Genomic DNA, 19,860 nt, shown 5'->3' with positions numbered 1-19,860 from the left:
GTTTTTCATTGTCATATTATATGAAACAAAGACAGCTTTACTTTTTACTTTCCAAATACATGTGCGTCTTTTATTTATTTTTCTTCCATTACTGCACTGGCTAGAAACTTCAGCACAATATTGATTAGAAGTGGTGAGAGCACTGCATGTTCTCATTCATAAGTGGGAGTTGAACAATGAAAACACATGGACACAGGGAGGGGAACATCACACACTGGGGCCTGTCAGGGGGTGGGGGACTAGGGGAAGGATAGCATTAGGAGAAATACCTAATGTAGATGATGGGTTTATGGATGCAGCAAACCACCATGGCACGTGTATACCTATGTAACAAACCTGCACATTCTGCACATGTATCCCAAAAGTATAATAAAAATAAAAAAGAAGTGAGAGCAACATCTTTGTTATGTTCTTGGTATTAGGGAAAAAAATTCCGCCTTTTACCACTAAGTATGATGTAATCTGTAGGTTTTTTGAAGGTGCTGTCTATCAGATTGAGGAAGGATATGTCTATTCTTGGTTTACTGAACTTTTCTTCTTTTAATCATGAATGAGTGCTAACTTTTTTGAAGTGCCTTCTCTGCATGTATTGAAATAAAGTAGTTTTTCATTTTTAATCTGTTAATTTGGTAAACCACACTGATTTTGAAATAATAAACTAATCTTATGTTCTGGGACAAACTCCATTTGGTCATGTAATATTTGTATGTATATATTACTGGATTCGACATGCTAATATTTTAAGGATTTTTGCATCTGTGTCCTTAAAGGATATTGGTCTGTAGTTTTGGGTTTCTGTAATGCCTTTGGCTCGTTTTGGTATAAAAATAATACTAGCCTTATAAAATCACTTGGGAAGTACATCCTTTTTACTTTTCTGGAAGAGTTTGTGTACGGCTCATTTGTTTCTTCCTCAATTATTGGTAAAATTTATCGGTGAAACTACCTGCACCTGGAATTTCCTTTTTGAAAAGGTTTTTAAACCACCAACTCATTTTCTTTCACATATATAGGGTTATAAAGGGCTATTTTTTTTCTTTGTGGGTAAGCTTTGGTAGGTGCATTCAAGGAATTTGTCCATTTCATTTGTTAAATTTATTGGCATAAGGTTGTAACAATAATCCCTTTCTAACCTTTTATTTTCTGTATGATCTATAGCAATGTCCCCTAATTCTTGATATTGGTAATCTGTGTCTTCTTTTGGTCTTGTTTAAAATCTGGCTAAAGGTTTATAAATTTTATTCGTCTTTTCAAAGAATAACTTTTGCATTTGTTAATTTTCTCCATTGTCTGTTTTATATTTCATTGATTTCTGTTATCTCTACTTATTTTGCTCCTTTTTCGTTTTTCAAGCTTTGTAAGGTCAAACCCGAAGTCACTGAATTTATATTTTTTTCTAACATAAGCACCGAAGTTTTAAATTTCCATATAAATACTAGTTTCATTAAATCCCATAAATTTTGATATATTAATTCAGTTCAAAATACTTTCTAATTCCTCTTGTGATTTCTTCTGTGACCCATGAGTTACTCAGACGTATACAGTTTAATTTCTAAATATGTGGGGATTTTCTAGAAATCTTTTGGTTACTGATTAGTCATTGCATTTCATTTTGGTGAAAGAACATACTTTGTATGACTTCATGTATCTTGAATTTATTAAAACTTGTTTTATGGTCCAACATGTGGTCTATATTGGCGAATGTTCTGTAAGCTCTTGAAAAGAATGGATTTTCTGCTATTGTTGTTGGCATCTTCAATAAATGTCAAGTAGGTAACATGGTTGATAATGTTGTTCAGGGCTTCTATATCCTGGGTGTATACTTCACAAATCATTTATTAAAAGAATTACAGTCTCCAACTTAATTGTGAATTTGTTTATTTTCATTTCAATTCTATTTATTCATGTATTTGAAATTTGTTTTTCTGTGCACACACTTTTAGAATTGTTATGTCTTTCTGGCGAACTGTCCCCTTTATAATTATGAAATATGACTCTTTATCCCTGGCAATATTACTTGCTTTAAATTCTACTTTGTCTTATGTTGCTGTATTTGTCTGTTTTCACACTGCTATAAAGAACTGTGCAAAACTGGTAATTTATAAAGGAAAGACGTTTAATTCACTCACAGTTCAGCAGGGCTGGAGAGCCTCAGGAAACTTACGATTATGGCAGAAAGCAAAGGCGAAGCAAGGCACCTTCTTCACAAAGCAGCGGAAGGAGAATGAGCACAGGAAGAACTACCAAACACTTATAAAACCATTGGATCTAATGAGAACCCACTCACTATCATGAGAACAGCATGGAGGAAACTGCCCCCATGATCCAATTACCTCCGACTGGTCTCTCCCTTGACATGCGGGGATTATGGGGATTATAGAGCATTATAATTCAAGATGAGATTTGGGTAGGGACACAAAGCCTAAGCATATCAGTTACCAAAGCCACTCTTTCTTTTGATTATTGTTTGCATAGCACGTTTTTCCATAAACTTACTTAATTTACTTATAACTTATCTGTGCATATGCACAGAAAGAGAGAGAAGAGAGAGACAAAGACAGAGAGAGAGAAAGAGAGAAAGAGAAGGAGAGAGGGAGAGAGGTTTGTTTTTTTTTCTTTTTAGAGACAGGGTCTCACTATGTCGCCCAGGCTGGTCTTGAACTATTGGGCTCAAATGATCCTCCCATCTCAGACTTTTGAAATATTGGGATTACAGGTGTGAGACACCATGCCTGGCTATGTGCCTTTTGTTTAAAGTGAGTTTCTTGTATGCCACATTTAATTGAGTATTCCTTCTTTATCCAATGTATCTCTGCTTTTTAATTTGAGCGTTTAGGTCATTTACATTTAAAATGATTATCAGTAAGGCTAGGTTTAAATCTACCAGGTTGATTTTTGTTTTTAATAGTCTCATTTGTCTTTTTGTTACACCTAGCTGGTATCTGCTACAGAACTGATTGCTTGCTTGGAGTGTAGAGAGAAACTCCCACACATGTGGTCTCAGAAGTCTTCTGTGTTGACTGTTGTTATTGAGAGACTAGGAAAAAACATAGTTTGAGTTCACATTTTTTCCACTCACAATCTTCCTTGACATCATGATGCAAAAATCAACTGTGAGATAAAGGATGTCCTATGTGCTGTCATACAACTTTGCCAGAAAAATTAGGCCAATAAAACAAACTTTATTCAGTTTATTGCTATTCTAGAAATTAGCACACATTTCAATTAGAACCTAAATATAACACTGTTTAGAAAAGAGTTAACATACAAGAGTTGGCCATTAGTTGGCACCTGTGAACTTGGATTGTAAACAGTATACTACACTGATAGAAAACGTTGCCTGATAAGGGTAGCTCATTGTGCTTAAACTGTCTACACAAGCGATGTGGTTTATGCTTCTGGGAGTTTGGGATTTTGGTATGTGCTAGGCAAAGGGTGCCTACAATAAAATCTTGAGCACTGAGTCTCTAATGAGCTTCCCTAGGTGGAACCATAACATATATGTTGCTACATTTTCACTGCTGGGGGAAGATTAAGCCCTGTGTGGCTCTTCATGATGAAGACAGCATAAGAAAACCTTCAAATTGATACCTCCAGGTTCTACCTGTGTCTTTTTCTCTTACAATCTGGATGTGTATCCTTACTACAGTGCTGTAATAAATCTCAGCCATGAGTACAAACACAATAAGTTCTGTAAGTCCTTCTAACAAGTCTCCAAAGGTAGGGGTGAAGCTGGTGACCTGCAACACAAATACTATAAGAAAATTAACTTTCTTTTTGTTTTATGTGGCATTCCTCAGAATAATGTCGAAAAACCTGATTTTCCCACTATGAAACTTTGATCGTTATTTAAGTGGTTTCACTTTATTTTATTTATTTTTTTATTTTTTTGAGATGGAGTCTGGCTCTGTTGCCCAGGCTGGAGTGCAGTGGCACGATCTTGGCTCACCGCAAGCTCCGCCTCCCAGGTTCAGCCATTCTCCTGCCTCAGCCTCCCAAGTAGCTGAGACTATAGGCACCTGCCATCATTCCTAGCTAATTTTTTTTTTTTTTTTTGGTATTTTTAGTAGAGTCGGGGTTTCACTGTGTTAGCCAGGATGATCTCGATCTCCTGACCTCGTGATCTGCCTGCCTCAGCCTCCCAAAGTACTGGGATTACAGGCGTGAGCCACCGTGCCTGGTAAGTGGTCTTTTCCCTCTACAAAAAACCAGCAGGTTCATCACTTTAATAATTCTGTTTCCTTTCTTCCATTTTGTGACCATATGATCTTGATAATTTGTCTATTCTTTTTAAATTTAAATACTGTAAAGGCCAAAGGGCTTCTAACATAGTTTGGCTTTGAGTCCCCACTCACATCTCATGTTGCATTGTAATCCCCAGTGTTGGAGGTGGGGTCTGGTGGGAGGTGATTGGATCACGAGGGTGGTTTCTAATGGTTTAGCCCCATCCCCCTAGTGCCGTCTCTTAATAGAGTTCTCACAAGATCTGGTGGTTTAAAAGTGTGTAGCATCACCCCCTTCCCTCTCTGTCTCCTGCTCCACCATGTGAATAAGTGCCTACTACCCTTCACCTTCCGCCAGGATTTTAAGTTTCTTGAGGTCTCCTCAAGTCATGCTTCCTGTATAGCTTGCAGAATTGTGAGTCAATTAAACCTTTTTTCTTCATAAAGTACCCAGCCTCAGGTAGTTTTTTATAGCAATGCAAGAACAAACTAATACAGCTTCTTTTAGCCAAAAGAAGCCACATTGGACATTAGCCCACCCACTCTGGTATATTCTTAATCATTAATTCACATCTCTTAGCAGATCATAAATTCAGTAATAACATCCTCCACATGGCTATGTGTAGGCTGAAAATAGCAAGAATATCCTTTCACAAAATTAAATTAAAAAGTTACCAGGCTCTTAAAATATCTAGAGATAGATAAATAGGTATCAATGAGGGATCCAAGGAATTTTTTATATTGTTTTTGATGGTTTCCTTAACTATTTTTTCAAACCAATAATTATTACTGAAGAGGTTCCAAGATGGCTGAATAGGAACAGCTCCAGTCTACAGCTCCCAGTGTGAGCAACGCAGAAGATGGTTGATTTCTGCATTTCCAACAGAGGTACCGGGTTCATCTCACTGGGGCTTGTCAGACAGTGGGTGCAGCCCACAGATGCCCAGCCGAAGCAGGGCAGGGCATCACCTCACCCGGGAAGCACAAGGGGTCAGGGAATTCCCTTTCCTAGCCAAGGGAAGCCATGACAGATGGTACCTGGAAAATCGGGACACTCCCACCCTAACACTGAGCTTTTCCAATGGTCGTAGTGTGTCCAGAATTGGTGGGTTCTTGGTCTCTCTGACTTCAAGAATGAAGCCGTGGACCCTCGTGGTGAGTGTTACAGTTCTTAAAGATGGTGTGTCCAGAGTTTTTTCCTTCTGATGTTTGGACATGTCCAGAGTTTCTTCCTACTGGTGGGTTCTTGGTCTCGCTGACCTCAGGAGTGAAACTGCAGACCTTTGCAGTGAGTGTTACAGCTCTTAAAGGTGGCATGTCTGGAGTTGTTTGTTCCTCCTGGTGGGTTCATGGTCTCGCTGGCTTCAGGAGTGAAGCTGCAGACCTTCACCGTGAGTGTTACAGCTCACAAAGGTAGTGCAGACCCAAAGAGTGAGCAGCAGCAAGATTTATTGCAAAGAGCGAGAGAACAAAGCTTCCACAGTGTGGAAAGGGACCTGAGTGGGCTGCCACTGCTGGCTCCAGTGGCCTCCTTTTATTCCCTTATCTGGTCCCACCCAAATCCTACTGATTGGTCCATTTTAAAGGGAGCTGATTGGTTCATTTTACAGAGAGCTGATCAGTCCGTTTTACAGAGAGCTGATTGGTCTGTTTTGACAGAGAGCTGACTGGTGCATTTACAAACCTTTAGCTAGACATAGAGCACTGATTGGTGCATTTACAATCCTTTAGCTAGACACAAAAGTTCTCCAAGTCCCCACCAGATTATCTAGACACAGAGTGCTGATTGGTGCATTTACAAATCTTTAACTAGACAGAGTGCTGATTGGTGCATTTACAAACCTTTAGCTAGACACAGAGTGCTGATTGGTGTGTTTACAAACCTTTAGCTAGACAGAAAAGTTCTCCAGGTTCCCACCCAATTAGCTAGACACAGAGTGCTGATCAGTGCGTTTACAAACCTTTAGCTAGACACAAAAGTTCTCCAGGTCCCCACCCAATTAGCTAGACACAGAGTGCTGATTGGTGCGTTTACAATCCTTTAGCTAGACAGAAAAGCTCTCCAAGTCCCCACCCATTCCAGAAGCCCAGCCGGCTTCATCTCTCACTGGCACTCGCCATGGGACTTTGCGGCACCTAGCCTGGGCACTCCGGTAGCCCAGAGGGAGCACATACCAGACAACCAAGAGGAAAAGAGGGGAAGTGAAAAAGAGATGGAGACCGGCCATCTTGGCCAATGACCCCACGAAGAGGGAACGGTGGTCCATGCATGAGACCCAGACTCCTATCAAGCCCAGCAGGCACTGGCTGGCTGCACCGAGTGCAGGGTCTGCCAAGCCCATGCCCACCCAGAACTCACACCGGCCCACGAGCACCGTGCACAGCCCCAGCTCCCACCCGCGCCTCTCCCTCCACACCTCCCCATGAGCAGAGGGAGTGGGCTCCATGCTAGGCCAACCCCAGAAAGGGGCCCCCACAGTGCAGCGGCAGGCTGAAGGGCCCCTGGAGCATGGCCAGAGTGGATACTGAGGCCGAGGAGGCACCAAGAGTGAGCGAGGGCTGCTAGCATGTTATCACCTCTCATTAGCAAACGGCACACCAGGAGATTATATCCTGCGCCTGGGTCAGAGGATCCCACGCCCAGAGTCTCACTCATTGCTAGCACAGCAGTCTGACATCAAACTGCAAGGTGGCAGCAAGGCTGGGGGAGGGGCGTCCACCATTGCTGAGGCTTCAGAAGGTAAACAAAGTGGCTGGGAAGCTCAAAATGGGTGGAGCCCACCGCAGCTCAAGGAAGGCTGCCTAACTCTGTAGACTCCACCTCTGGGGGCAAGGAATAGCTAAACAAACGACAGCAGAAACTTCTGCAGACTTAAACGTCCTTGTCTGACAGCTTTGAAGAGAGTAGTGGTTCTCCCAGCATGGAGTTTGAGATCTGAGAATGGACAGACTGCCTCCTCACGTGGGTCCCTGACCCCCAAGCAGCGTAACTGGGAGGCAGCTCCTATAAGGGGCCGACTGACACCTCATACTGCCGGGTGCCCCTCTGTGATGAAGCTTCCAGAGGAAGGATCAGGCAGCAACATTTGCCATTCTGCAATATTGGCTGTTCTGCAGCCTCCGCTGGTGATACCCAGGCAAACAGGGTCTGGAGTGGACCTCCAGCAAACTCCAAACAGACCTGCACCTGAGGGTCCTGACTGTTAGAAGGAAAGCTAACAAACAGAAAGGACATCCACACCAAAACCCCATCTGTATGTCACCATCATCAAAGACTAAAGGTAGATAAAACCACAAAGATGGGGAGAAACCAGAGCAGAAAAGCTGAAAATTCTAAAAATCAGAGCGCCTCTTCTCCTCCAAAGGAATGCAGCTCCTCGCCAGCAATAGAGCAAAGATGGACAGAGAATGACTTTGACAAGTTGAGGGAAGAAGGCCTCAGATGATCGGTAATAACAAACTTCTCTGAGCTAAAGGAGGATGTTTGAACCCATCACAAAGAAGCTAAAAACCTTGAAAGAAGATTAGATGAATGGCTAACTAGAATAAACAGCATAGAGAAGAAGACCTTAAATAACCTGACGGAGCTGAAAACCATGGCACGAGAACTACATGACATATGCACAAGCTTCAGTAGCCCATTCGATAAACTGGAAAAAGGGTATCAGTGATTGAAGATCAAATGAATGAAAGGAAGTGAGAAGTTTACAGAAAAAAGAGTAAAAAGAAACGAACAAAGCCTCCAGGAAACATGGGACTATGTGAAAAGACCAAATCTACATCTGATCAGTGTACCTGAAAGTGACGGGAGAATGGAACCAAGTTGGAAAACACTCTTCAGGATATTATCCAGGAGAACTTCCCCAACCTAGCAAGGCAGACCAACATTCAAATTCAGGAAATACAGAGAATGCCACAAAGATACTCCTCAAGAAGAGCAACTCCAAGACACATAATTGTCAGATTCGCCAAAGTTGAAATGAAGGAAAAAATGTTAAGGGAAGCCAGAGAGAAAGTCAAGTTACCCACAAAGGGAAGCCCATCAGACTAATAGCAGATCTCTTGGCAGAAACTCTACAAGCCAGAATAGAGTGGGGGCCGATTTTCAACATTCTTAAAGAAAAGAATTTTCAACCCAGAATTTCATATCCAGCCAAACTAAGCTTCATAAGTGAAGGAGAAATAAAATCTTTTACAGACAAGCAAATGCTGAGAGATTTTGTCACCACCAGGCCTGCCCTAAAAGAGCTCCTGAAGGAAGCACTAAACATGGAAAGGAACAACCGGTACCAGCCACTGCAAAAACATGCCAAATTGTAAAGACCGTCAATGCTAGGAAGAAACTGCATCAACTAACGAGCAAAATAACCAGCTAACATCATAATGACAGGATCAAATTCACACATAACAATATTAACCTTAAATGTAAATGAGCTAAATGCTCCAATTAAAAGACACAGATTGGCAAATTGGATAGAGTCAAGACCCATCAGTGTGCTGTATTCAGGAAACCCATCTCACGTGCAGAGACACACATAGGCTCAAAATAAAAGGATGGAGGAAGATCTACCAAGCAAATGGAAAACAAAAAAAAAAGGAATAACTGCAATTCTAGTCTCTGATAAAACAGACTTTAAACCAACAAAGATCAAAAGAGACAAAGAAGGCCATTACATAATGGTAAGGGGATCAATTCAACAAGAAGAGCTAACTATCCTAAATATACATGCACCCAATACAGGAGCACCCAGATTCATAAAGCAAGTCCTTACAGACCTACAAAGAGACTTAGACTCCCACACAATAATAATGGGAGACTTTAACACTCCACTGTCAACATTAGACAGATCAATGAGACAGAAAGTTAACAAGGATATACAGGAATTAAACTCAGCTCTACATCAAGTGGACCTAATAGACATCTACAGAACTCTCCACCCCAAATCAACAGAATATACATTCTTCTCAGCACCAGATCGCACTTATCCCAAAATTGACCACATAGTTGGAAGTAAAGCACTCCTCAGCAAGTATAAAAGAACAGAAATTATAACAAACTGCCTCTCAGACCACAGTGCAATCAAACTAGAACTCAGGATTAAGAAACTCACTCAAAACTACTCAGCTACATGGAAACTGAACAACCTGCTCCTGAATGACTACTGAGTACATAACAAAATGAAGGCAGAAATAAAGAAGTTCTTGGAAACCAATGAGAACAAAGACACAACATACCAGAATCTCTGGGACATATTTAAATCAGTGTGTAGAGGGAAATTTATAGCACTAAATGCCCACAAGAGAAAGCAGGAAAGATCCAAAATTGACACCCTAACATCACAATTAAAAGAACTAGAGAAGCAAGAGCAAACACATTCAAAAGGTAGCAGAAGGCAAGAAATAACTAAGATCAGAGAAGAACTGAAGGAGACAGAGATACAAAAAACCCTTCAAAATATTAATGAATCCAGGAGCTGGTTTTTTGAAAAGATCAACAAAATTGATATAATAATAGCAAAACTAATAAAGAAGAAAAGAGAGAAGAATACTGATCTCACAGAAATACAAACTACCATCAGAGAATACTATAAACACTTCTGCGCAAATAAACTAGAAAATCTAGTAGAAACGGATAAATTCCTGGACACATACACCCTCCCAAGACTAAACCAGGAAGAAGTTGAATCTCTGAATAGACCAATAACAGGCTCTGAAATTGAGGCAATAATTAATAGCCTACCCACCAAAAAAAGTCCAGGACCAGACAGATTCACAGCCGAATTCTACCAGAGGTACAAAGAAGAGCTGGTACCATTCCTTCTGAAACTATTCCAATCAATAGAAAAAGAGGGAATCCTCCCTAACTCATTTTATGAGGCCAGCATCATCCTAATACCAAAGCCTGTTGTGTCTCTACACAACAAAAAAACAGAATTTTAGACCAATATCCCTGATGAACACCGATGCAAAATCCTCAATAAAATACGAATCCAGCAGCACATCAAAAAGTTATCCACCACGATCAAGTGGGCTTCATCCCTGGGATGCAAGTCTGGTTCAACATACGCAAATCAATAAATGTAATCCAACATATAAACAGAACCAAAGACAAAAACCCCATGATTATCTCAATAGATGCAGAAAAGGCCTGCGACAAAAGTCAACAGCCCTTCATGCTAAAAACTCTCAATAAACTAGGTATTGATGGGACATATCTCAAAATAACAAGAGCTATTTATGACAAACGCACAGCCAATATCATACTGAATGGGCAAAAACCGGAAGTATTCCCTTTGAAAACTGGCACAAGAAAGGGATGCCCTCTCTCACCACTCCTATTCAACATAGGGTTGGAAGTTCTGGCCAGGGCAATCAGGCAGGAGAAAGAAATAAAGGGTATTCAATGAGGAAAAGAGGAAGTCAGATTGTCCCTGTTTGCAGATGACATGATTGTATATATAGAAAACCCATCGTCTCAGCCCAAAATCTCCTTAAGCCGATAAGCAACTTCAGCAAAGGCTCAGGATACAAAATCAATGTGAAAAAATCACAAGCATTCCTATACACCAATAACAGACAGAGAGCCAAATCATGAGTGAACTCCCATTCACAATTGCTTCAAAGAGAATAAAATACCTAGGAATCCAACTTACAAGGGATGCGAAGGGCCTCTTCAAGGAGAACTACAAACCACTGCTCAACAAAATAAAAGAGGACACAAACAAATGGAAGAATATTCCATGCTCATCGATCCAAGGTATTTTATAGATTCAATGCCATCCCCATCAAGCTACCAATGACTTTCTTCACAGAATTGGAAAAAACTACTTTAAAGTTCATATGGAACCAAGAAAGAGCCTGCATAGCCAAGACAATCCTAAGCCAAAAGAACAAAGCTGGAGGCATCATGCTACCTGACTTCAAACTATACTACAAGGCTATAGTAACTAAAACAGCATGGTACTGGTACCAAAACATATACATAGACCAATGGAACAGAACAGAGCCCTCAGAAATAATACCAAACATCTACAACCATCTGATCTTTGACAAACCTGACAAAAACAAGAAATGGGGAAAGGATTCCCTATTTAGTAAATGGTGCTGGGAAAACTGTCTAGCCATATATAGAAAGCTGAAACTGGATCCCTTCCTTACACCTTATACAAAAATTAATTCAAGATGGATTAAAGATTTAAATGTAGACCTAAAACCATAAAAACCCCAGAAGAAAACCTAGGCAATACCATTCAGGACATAGGCATGGGCAAGGGCTTCATGACTAAATCACCAAAAGCAATGGCAACAAAAGCCAAAATTGACAAACGGGATCTAATTAAACTAAAGAGCTACTGCACAGCAAAGGAAACTACCATCAGAGTGAACAGGCAACCTACAGAATGGGAGAAAACTTTTACAATCTACCTATCTGACAAAGGGCTAATATCCAGACTCAAAAGAACTTAAACAAATTTACAAGAAAAAATCAAACAACCCCATCAAAAAGTGGGTGAAGGATATGAACAGACACTTCTCAAAAGAAGACATCTATGCAGCCAACAGACACATGAAAAAAAGCTCATCATCACTGGCCATCAGAGAAATGAAAATCAAAACCACAATGAGATACCATCTCACACCAGTTAAAATGGCGATCATTAAAAAGTCAGGAAACAACAGGTGCTGGAGAGGATGTGGAGAAACAGGAACACTTTTACACTGTTGGTGGGACTGTAAACTAGTTCAACCATCATGGAAGACAGTGTGGCGATTCCTCAAGGATCTAGAACTAGAAATACCATTTGACCCAGCCATCCCATTACTGGGTATATGCCCAAAGGATTATAAATCATGCTGCTATAAAGACACATGCACACATATGTTTATTGTGGCACTATTCACAATAGCAAAGACTTGGAACCAACCCAAATGTCCATCAATGATAGACTGGATTAAGAAAATGTGGCACATATACACCATGGAATACTATGCAGCCATAAAAAGACGAGTTCATGTCCTTTGCGGGTACATGGATGAATCTGGAAACCATCATTCTGAGCAAACTATCACAAGGACAGAAACCCAAACACTGCATGTTCTCACTCATAGGTGGGAACTGAACAATGAGAACACTTGGACACAGGGTGGGGAACATCACACACTGGGGCCTGTCATGGAGTGGGGTTAGGGGGGAGGGATAGCATTAGGAGATATACCTAATGTAAATGATGAGTTAATGGGTGCAGCACACCAACATGGCACATGTATACATATGTAACAAACCTGCACGTTGTGCACATGTACCCTAGAACTTAAAGTATAAGAATAAAAAAAGTAGATACTTTAATTAAAAATATTTTATTGTAAAACAAATAGTAACAACAGAAAAAATTATTACTGAAGTCTATATTGCCTATGGATAACAGTAAGGGTTTTCTCCTACGCTTTGTCAAACAGAAAGATGAGTGTAAACATCTGAAGAATCTTAAGGTCGAGATTTGAAAGTCAGTGTCATTGAAATAATGACCCTCGTAATCTTTTCTTATGATATTTTTACAATGGCTGCTTGATAAAGAAAAACAAAGGAGAAAAAGATACAACAAACACCCTGAAAACAAATGATTCATGTTTTTACCCCTAACCCACTGAGAAATTTTGAGTTAAAAAAATCTAGCTGTCACATGTATCATCACTATAATTAGACTCTTCTGTGAACAACAGCAAATTATCTTAGACAATTAAAAATATAATGTATTAGATTTATGGGTTGTGTTTACTTTTACTCTCTTCTGACTTGCATGTATTTTGTAATGAAGAAATAATGGAAAAATGATTAAGATACACAGATTTTCTAATCCATATATATTATTGTATCTTCATTTGTAATTTGAAGCAGGTTTTTAAAAAATCACTTGTTTTACAGAATCATTTTGGTTCTCAGTTTAAAATATCTTCATTTTCTTCATTCATTTTCCTAAGAAAAAGTAGTAAGATCTTAATGTGATGTGCACTGTACCTTTAAATGATTGTTTGCAACAGCATCATGTAAGGGCAGAATTCCATCTATATTTTCACAATTAACCTTAGCACCAGCTTTTAATAACTCTACAATTATATCAATAGATCCTTCATTAGATGCCTCATGAAGTGGTGTCCAACCTAAAAAAAGAAAAAGAAAAAAAGAACCCTGCTTCGTGCAAATCAATACTCATGTAATATCTGTATTACTAAGGTTTTGTTGCATTAATGCAATATCCATATTGATTCATATGTATATACTAAGTATTGAACAAGAAATAATACTAAAAACTATGGACTTAAAATTTATGTTTCATTTTTGAAAACCAACTGGTCTCATCACAAATATTTGTTGATATAAGTGCCAAAGCAAAAGACTCACAGAATGCAAAACATAATGAGAGTAAATACTACTCATTCTGATTTATTTCAACTCAGATATTAAAACGTCTGACTTTCCTATGTGTATCTTTGCATTGCCACATTTCTCTTTAAAATGAACCCTGGTTTAATTAACCTTTGAGTTTTTCCCTGTGGAATTCTTCAGAGAAGATTCTTTTGTGCTTAAGCAAAACGTTAGGTAAATTTTTCATAGTTTTAGAATAAATATAAAGAAAGAGAGAAAAAAGGAACAGTATAAAAGGAGGAGAAAAGAGAAGAAGGGATAGGAGAATGAGAAAATTCTGCATTCTCACCAAAGTTACAGGACAAACTTGAGGCTTCCAAGGAAAAGGCCTAACTCCCTTTACTCCCCATTCTGTCTACCCTCTCTGATGCTCCCAAATGGATGTTAAAAACTGTTTCAAAGGAAAAAGGTCTTTTAACAATGATAAATCTTAGTATTCAACTAAACGCTAATATAATATAAAAAAGATTGTTCAAAGTTATCACTTACATATCAGCCAGGAACAAATTGGAGGGGGCAGGAGGTATTGAAATGTGTAGTTCAGTGAGTTCGAATTATAAAGGTAATTAAATTAAAAGGATCCAAACCTGCATTATCGTTTAGATTCACATCTGCTCCAGATTCTATCAGGGCTTTCACTAGGGACAGATTTCCTCTTCTGGCAGCTAAATGAAGCTGGCTTTCCCCTCTGGCATTCCTCTTGTTGATCCCACCTGTTTTCATTCCTGTAAATTTGCCAAACAAGAGGTTTATTTTCTGCCAAATGCTGATTGTTATAAAAGATCTTAGAAAATACATAACAACTTCCTCAAAATACCACACTACACAGAAACATATATCAATTAATGTTATCATTGCTGTTATTGTTTTAATATATAATTTGTGAAAAAATAATAAGCATCTAAGCACGTTACTTTGTATTCATTCTAGCAGTTGATTAATTACTCTATCAAACACTTGATTAAAACAAATTAACTTGCTTCAGTTCTATCTACACTCATCTAATTCTCAGTAGCCCTTTAACAATGAATAGTATTTTTCTTAAGATAACTGAGATATTATAAAAAATCATCTTTCTACAGACATTCTGTATCTCAGTGGGTGTATTCCTGATCACATAGGTGCCAAGTAACAAACTATGTCCTATGGTTTTCTATTTTTCTTTCACAAAATGTGCTGTACAATATCATTAACCAAAGGTTTTGTTTTTTAAATCTCTTCCTTGCAATACAAGTTAGACAGACTTAAGTTGGAATTAAAAGTAATGAACTGATCATGTTTTCCCCCTATTTCCTGCCAAAACCATGCTAAAATGACAGTAAAAGAAATTTTAAAGTACCATATAAAATAATAAAAGAGGAAACAATAAAGGACAAAGACTTCAACAAATTTGGGGGGATTAGAAAGTCAATGATGGAGAAGGGTGAACTGGCTTGGCAGAATGGGGAATGCTCCAACACAAGTGCCTGCAAAGGGAATTGTAGAGAGAGAGCCAATCTGAACTCACACACTCCACACTTGGGGAAATGAGGCACTATGGAAGGCAGGTGTGTGGAACGGTGGGGGTGGGGGCTGGGCAGTTGGTTAATATCTTTTATATAAGATCTTTTACATAGAAAAGTTGGGACTCCAAGTTTCCTTCCCCAACCCTCAACTGACTAGCAACCACTCCTCTTATTGCAGATCTCCAACCCAAAGCCAGGAACCTGAAGGTTTGTTTTCTATAGAAACCGCATCAGGGCCAAGCGCAGTGGCTATGTCTGTAATCCCAGCATTCTACTAAAAATACAAAAATTAGCCGGGCATGGTGGTGGATGCCTGTAATCACAGCTACCCTGGAGACTGAGGGAGGAGAATCACTAGAACCCAGGAGGTGGAGGTTTCCCTGAGCCAAGATTGCACCACTGCACTCCAGCCTGGGCAACAGAGATACACTCCATCTCAAAAAAAAAAAAAAAAAAGAAAAAGAAAAAGAAAGAAAGAAAGAAAGAAAGAAAGAAAGAAAGAAAGAAAGAAAGAAAGAAAACTGCATTAGAGAAGCTTCAGACTGAGATGCAAAGCAAAATAAAGGGATAGGGTGATGAAACAGAAAATATTAGTTAAATCAGTGGTATCCGCACCATGGAGGAAACTTGTTAGAAATGCAAATTCCCCAGTCCACTCCAAACTTACTTTGGAGGACAGACTAAAATGGCTCCTAATGATCCTCACCATCTGGTATTTATGACTTTGTGTACTCTTCTTCTCTTGAATAGCTGGCTTCTAACCAATAGAATATTTCCACATTGAGGGAATTTCATTTAACTGATTAGGTTAAAAGAGATTGTAACATTTTCTGTCCTGCTAGCAGACTTGCTGTATTGCCTTCAGCTTGTATGCTTTGATGATGCAAGTAGCCATGTTGGAGAAGCCCACCCAGCAAGAAACTGAGGATGGCCACCAGCCAATCACCAGTGAGGAACTGAGGCCCTCAGCCAACCATCCTCAAGAAATTGAATTCTGCCAACAATCACATGAGCCTGAAAGTGTATCCTTCCCTAGCAGAGCCTTCAGATGAGACCCCAGTCCTGGCCAACACTTTGCTGCCTATGAACAATTCTGTTAGAGGTCCCAACAAAGCCATGCCTGATTCCTGACCTACAGAAAGAATGAGATAATAAGTGTGTAATAGAGACAACTAACACACCTACTGAATCAGATTCTTTGAGGGTAGCGCCCAGCAATCTGTGTTTTAACAAGCTTTTCAGGTAATTCTGATGCAAACTAAGGTTTGAGAATCACTGCATTAAACTTTGGGACAATCTTCTTGCTCTACTTCCTAAATGTCATCAACCATGCATATGGTTTCAGGGCAAGAGATAAAAAGATTAGAGAACTGTTCTCTAAAAAATGGATTCTTGGGTTATATGAATCACAGGGAAGAATGAGTCTCATATATCTTTTCCACTGGCAGCCAGACAAAAACATATTGCTCTTTAGAGATTAGCAATCCAAAATTCTTTACTGGAAGAATTAAAAACTTATGTGTGTGTGTGTGTCTGTGTGTGTGTGTGTGTGTGTGTATATATATGAGAGAGAGAGAATATATTTGAAAATTATATCTAAGATTGCAGGCCTGCAGACCGCAAGTTTGAATAGAAAAACCTCTCCCAGCTGGGCACAGTGCCTCACACTTGTAATCCTTGCACTTTGGGAGGCTGAGGCAGGAGGAGTTTGAGACTAGCCTGGGCAACATAGGGAGATGACATTTCTTAAAAAAATTTAAAAATTAGCGGGGTGTGGTGGCATGTAGTCCCAGTTACTGAGGGATGCTGGGGTGGGAGAATCATGTGAGCCTGGGAGGTCAAGGCTGCAGCGAACTGTGATTGTGCCACTGCTCTCTAGCCTGGGTGACAGACAAGACCCTGTCTCAAACAACAACAACAACAACAAACTCTCCCAATAATTCTTACTGTGGATGGTATAAATTCTTGTTCCTGGTGTGTTTGTAGCAAAGAAGGTAGCCATGTAATATATATTTTGGAGCAAAAACTCAAAAACTTCTCAATGTTACTAACATAAGTTTGTACAGCATTTGACTAAAAATGTAAAATAACAAAATCTGACAGAAATTCAAAAGGAAACAAATAGTACTCATCCTAAACGTCTTCAAAAACTCCACTGTAGTTTGGAATCTGATGTTACTATTAATAAGTATAATGCTATTAAATACTTAGATTTCTCTCCATTATGTGACCAGTTTTTTCTTCTCGGAAGCTTTCAGGATCTTTATTCTTGTTCTGAAATTTCAGTGAGGTGCCTTGTTCACTGTACTAGACACTAAGTGGTACTTTCAATATGGAAATGCTTATCTCATTTCTTGTATTCTTTCTTTAATGATTTCTTCTACTGTTCACTTGTTGTTCTCCCTGGATTTCCTGGAGTGATCTTTAATTTTCTTATCTTTTCTCTCCTATTTTCAGCTTTTTCTTTTTTTGTCCTTAGTAGACTTGTAAAGGTTTGCCTTGTAACCCTGCTGTACATATCTATATATTATCTATTTATTTAAATTTCTGTTTTCAACAACTAAAAGCTCTGTATTGTTCTCTTATTGTTCCCTCTTTTCTATACCTTTTTGGAAAAAATATTAGATGTTTCTTGATTCTTGTATAGTTTCTGTTTCTTCTGGGTTCCTTTGGTCTGCTTAGTTTACTTTGATATCTTTCATATTGGTGTTTTCTGCAAATACTTGTTGATCCTTGACTATCTGTTCATTCATATTTTAGTGAGGAAAACTAAAATCCTAATTGGACATCTCTGGAGGGTGAGGGGAATGTGGCAGAACTCTGGAGGGTGAGGGGAATGTGGCATAGTTGAATTCACTGTTGGGTGATCAGCAGGAGGTAAGCCTGCCATTGTTTTAGTGAATCCCAGATGTCACTATCTAAAATTCTTACCTCTGGAGCAGTTCAATTCTCTGCTCAAGTGGCTTACAGTCTGGTGGAATAACAGACATGTTAAAAATTACATTTAAATGTGATTAAGTGCTGCTAGAGAGGTGTGAAGTTTCCTGCGGTAGCTGTAACAAATTACCACAAACTGGGTGACTTAAAACAACAGAATGTATTCTCTCATAATTTGGAAACCAGAAATAAATATCAAAGTGTCAACGGGGCTGTACTCCCTCTGGAAGCTTTAGGAGAGAATCTTTCTGTGCCTCTTCTAGCTTCTGATGGCTGTCAGCACTCCTTGGCTTCCTTGGCTGTGGCTACATTCCTCCTTTGCCTTCATCTCATCATTTCTTCTGTGTGTTTCAAATCTCCCTGTGTTTCTCTTATAAGGACACCGTAATTAGATTTAGGGCCCACCTGGATAATCCAGGATGGTCTCCTTATCTTAGGGTTCTTAACTTAATCACATATGCAAAGAAGGTAATAGGCATGTTTTTACTATATAAGGTAATAGCGACAAACTACAGGGATTGGGACAGGGCATGTTTTGGCGGGGCCAGCATTCAACCCACTATAGGAGGTATGTATAAGAAGGATTTCAGTTTACATGAGAGGGGGAAAATGAAAGAATGTTCATAGAGAATGCCTAATTCAGTGTCCTTCCTACCTCTTAACAGACAGTATGTAAATCAACATTCAGTGAATAATGTTTAACCTGAAGTGGTCCAGCCTATTGTTTATGACAGAACTATCTCCAAGAACTATCAAAGGATGCTTAGCTTGTCCATACTGTGAAACACGCACAGTTCACTCATCTGACACAACACAAACTAATGGCTATGTTTCTTTAATTTCCCTTATGTTAAAAGGGCTGAATGGAAGTATCTAAAGAATCTGACACATTTCACGCCTCCTGTCTCTACTGAATATTCTTGCTGTGTCTGCAGTTTACCTTATCTCCTCTAATATAATAAACTAGAAGTCATGGACAGAAATATGACATGAATATATTTACAGATTATTGGATTCTCAAGTGGTGCCTTAACAACAAATATCATTGAAATAGTCATATAAGTCAGTGAATAACTACAAAAAGAAACAATATATCTGAAAGTTTAGAAATTCCTTGAAGTAGAGTGAATTGCTGGGCTTGATTTTGTAAACTTTAACCTATACAATTATAGGAATACAAACCTAGGTTGCAGGTAGTTTTTAAGAAACTTTGTCTTTTTCTGAAATTCTGAACTGTTTTGTGTTCTTGGCTATTAGTAGGCATGTGAATTTCTGACTCTGTTTTTTCTTTTATCTCCTCACAATTTCTTATAGTTATTTCATCTCCACTGATGTTATTAGTTAATTCCTCATCTGAAACAAACATTTTACAATATCAGTGTTGTTGTTCTCCTACCTGGTTATACAATTAGAAAATAAAATTTCTGATTTTTTGAAGTTTCTGTTCCACACTAGACTGTTTAAGGAAATGGAAGCTTTTAAAAATGTTTTTATGTAACAGACAAAAAGTTTGCTGGTTGCAGCTCTGATAGGAATATAGTAGATAGTTGAAATGAATAGACCTAACAATTTCCTGCTATCAAAATGTTGTTAGGTTTCCTGATGCTAATTAAAAAGCAACAGAAAGAGTGATAGAAATACTGTTTATTCAATCAATGGGGAAAGGATTCCCTATTTAATAAATGGTGTTGGGAAAACAGGCTAGCCATATGCAGAAAACTGAAACTGGACCCTTTCCTTACCCTTAGGGGACAAAAATTAACTCAAGATG

General features: G+C 39.0%; 1 protein-coding gene across 11 annotated transcripts in view; it reads right to left on the bottom strand.

The window, feature by feature from the left end:
- Positions 1–19,860, bottom strand: part of ANKRD31 (ankyrin repeat domain 31) — a 259,562-nt gene that overhangs the window by 59,675 nt on the left and 180,027 nt on the right. For 8 of the 11 annotated variants that reach the window (XM_063623128.1, XM_063623127.1, XM_063623130.1 and 5 more), the window contains 3 exons: positions 19,272–19,442; positions 14,235–14,372; positions 13,240–13,382 (listed from right to left, as the gene is read on the bottom strand). In XM_063623128.1, coding sequence (XP_063479198.1) covers positions 13,240–13,382; positions 14,235–14,372; positions 19,272–19,442 — 452 coding nt within the window. The remainder of the gene's footprint in view (positions 1–13,239; positions 13,383–14,234; positions 14,373–19,271; positions 19,443–19,860) is intronic. The other 3 variants (XM_063623131.1, XM_063623132.1, XM_055253137.2) reach the window with 1 other exon arrangement.

Source organism: Symphalangus syndactylus, chromosome 18 (genome assembly GCF_028878055.3).
Source record: "Symphalangus syndactylus isolate Jambi chromosome 18, NHGRI_mSymSyn1-v2.1_pri, whole genome shotgun sequence".
NCBI classification, from domain to species: domain Eukaryota; kingdom Metazoa; phylum Chordata; class Mammalia; order Primates; family Hylobatidae; genus Symphalangus; species Symphalangus syndactylus.
This window is presented reverse-complemented; position numbering and strand designations above follow the sequence as displayed.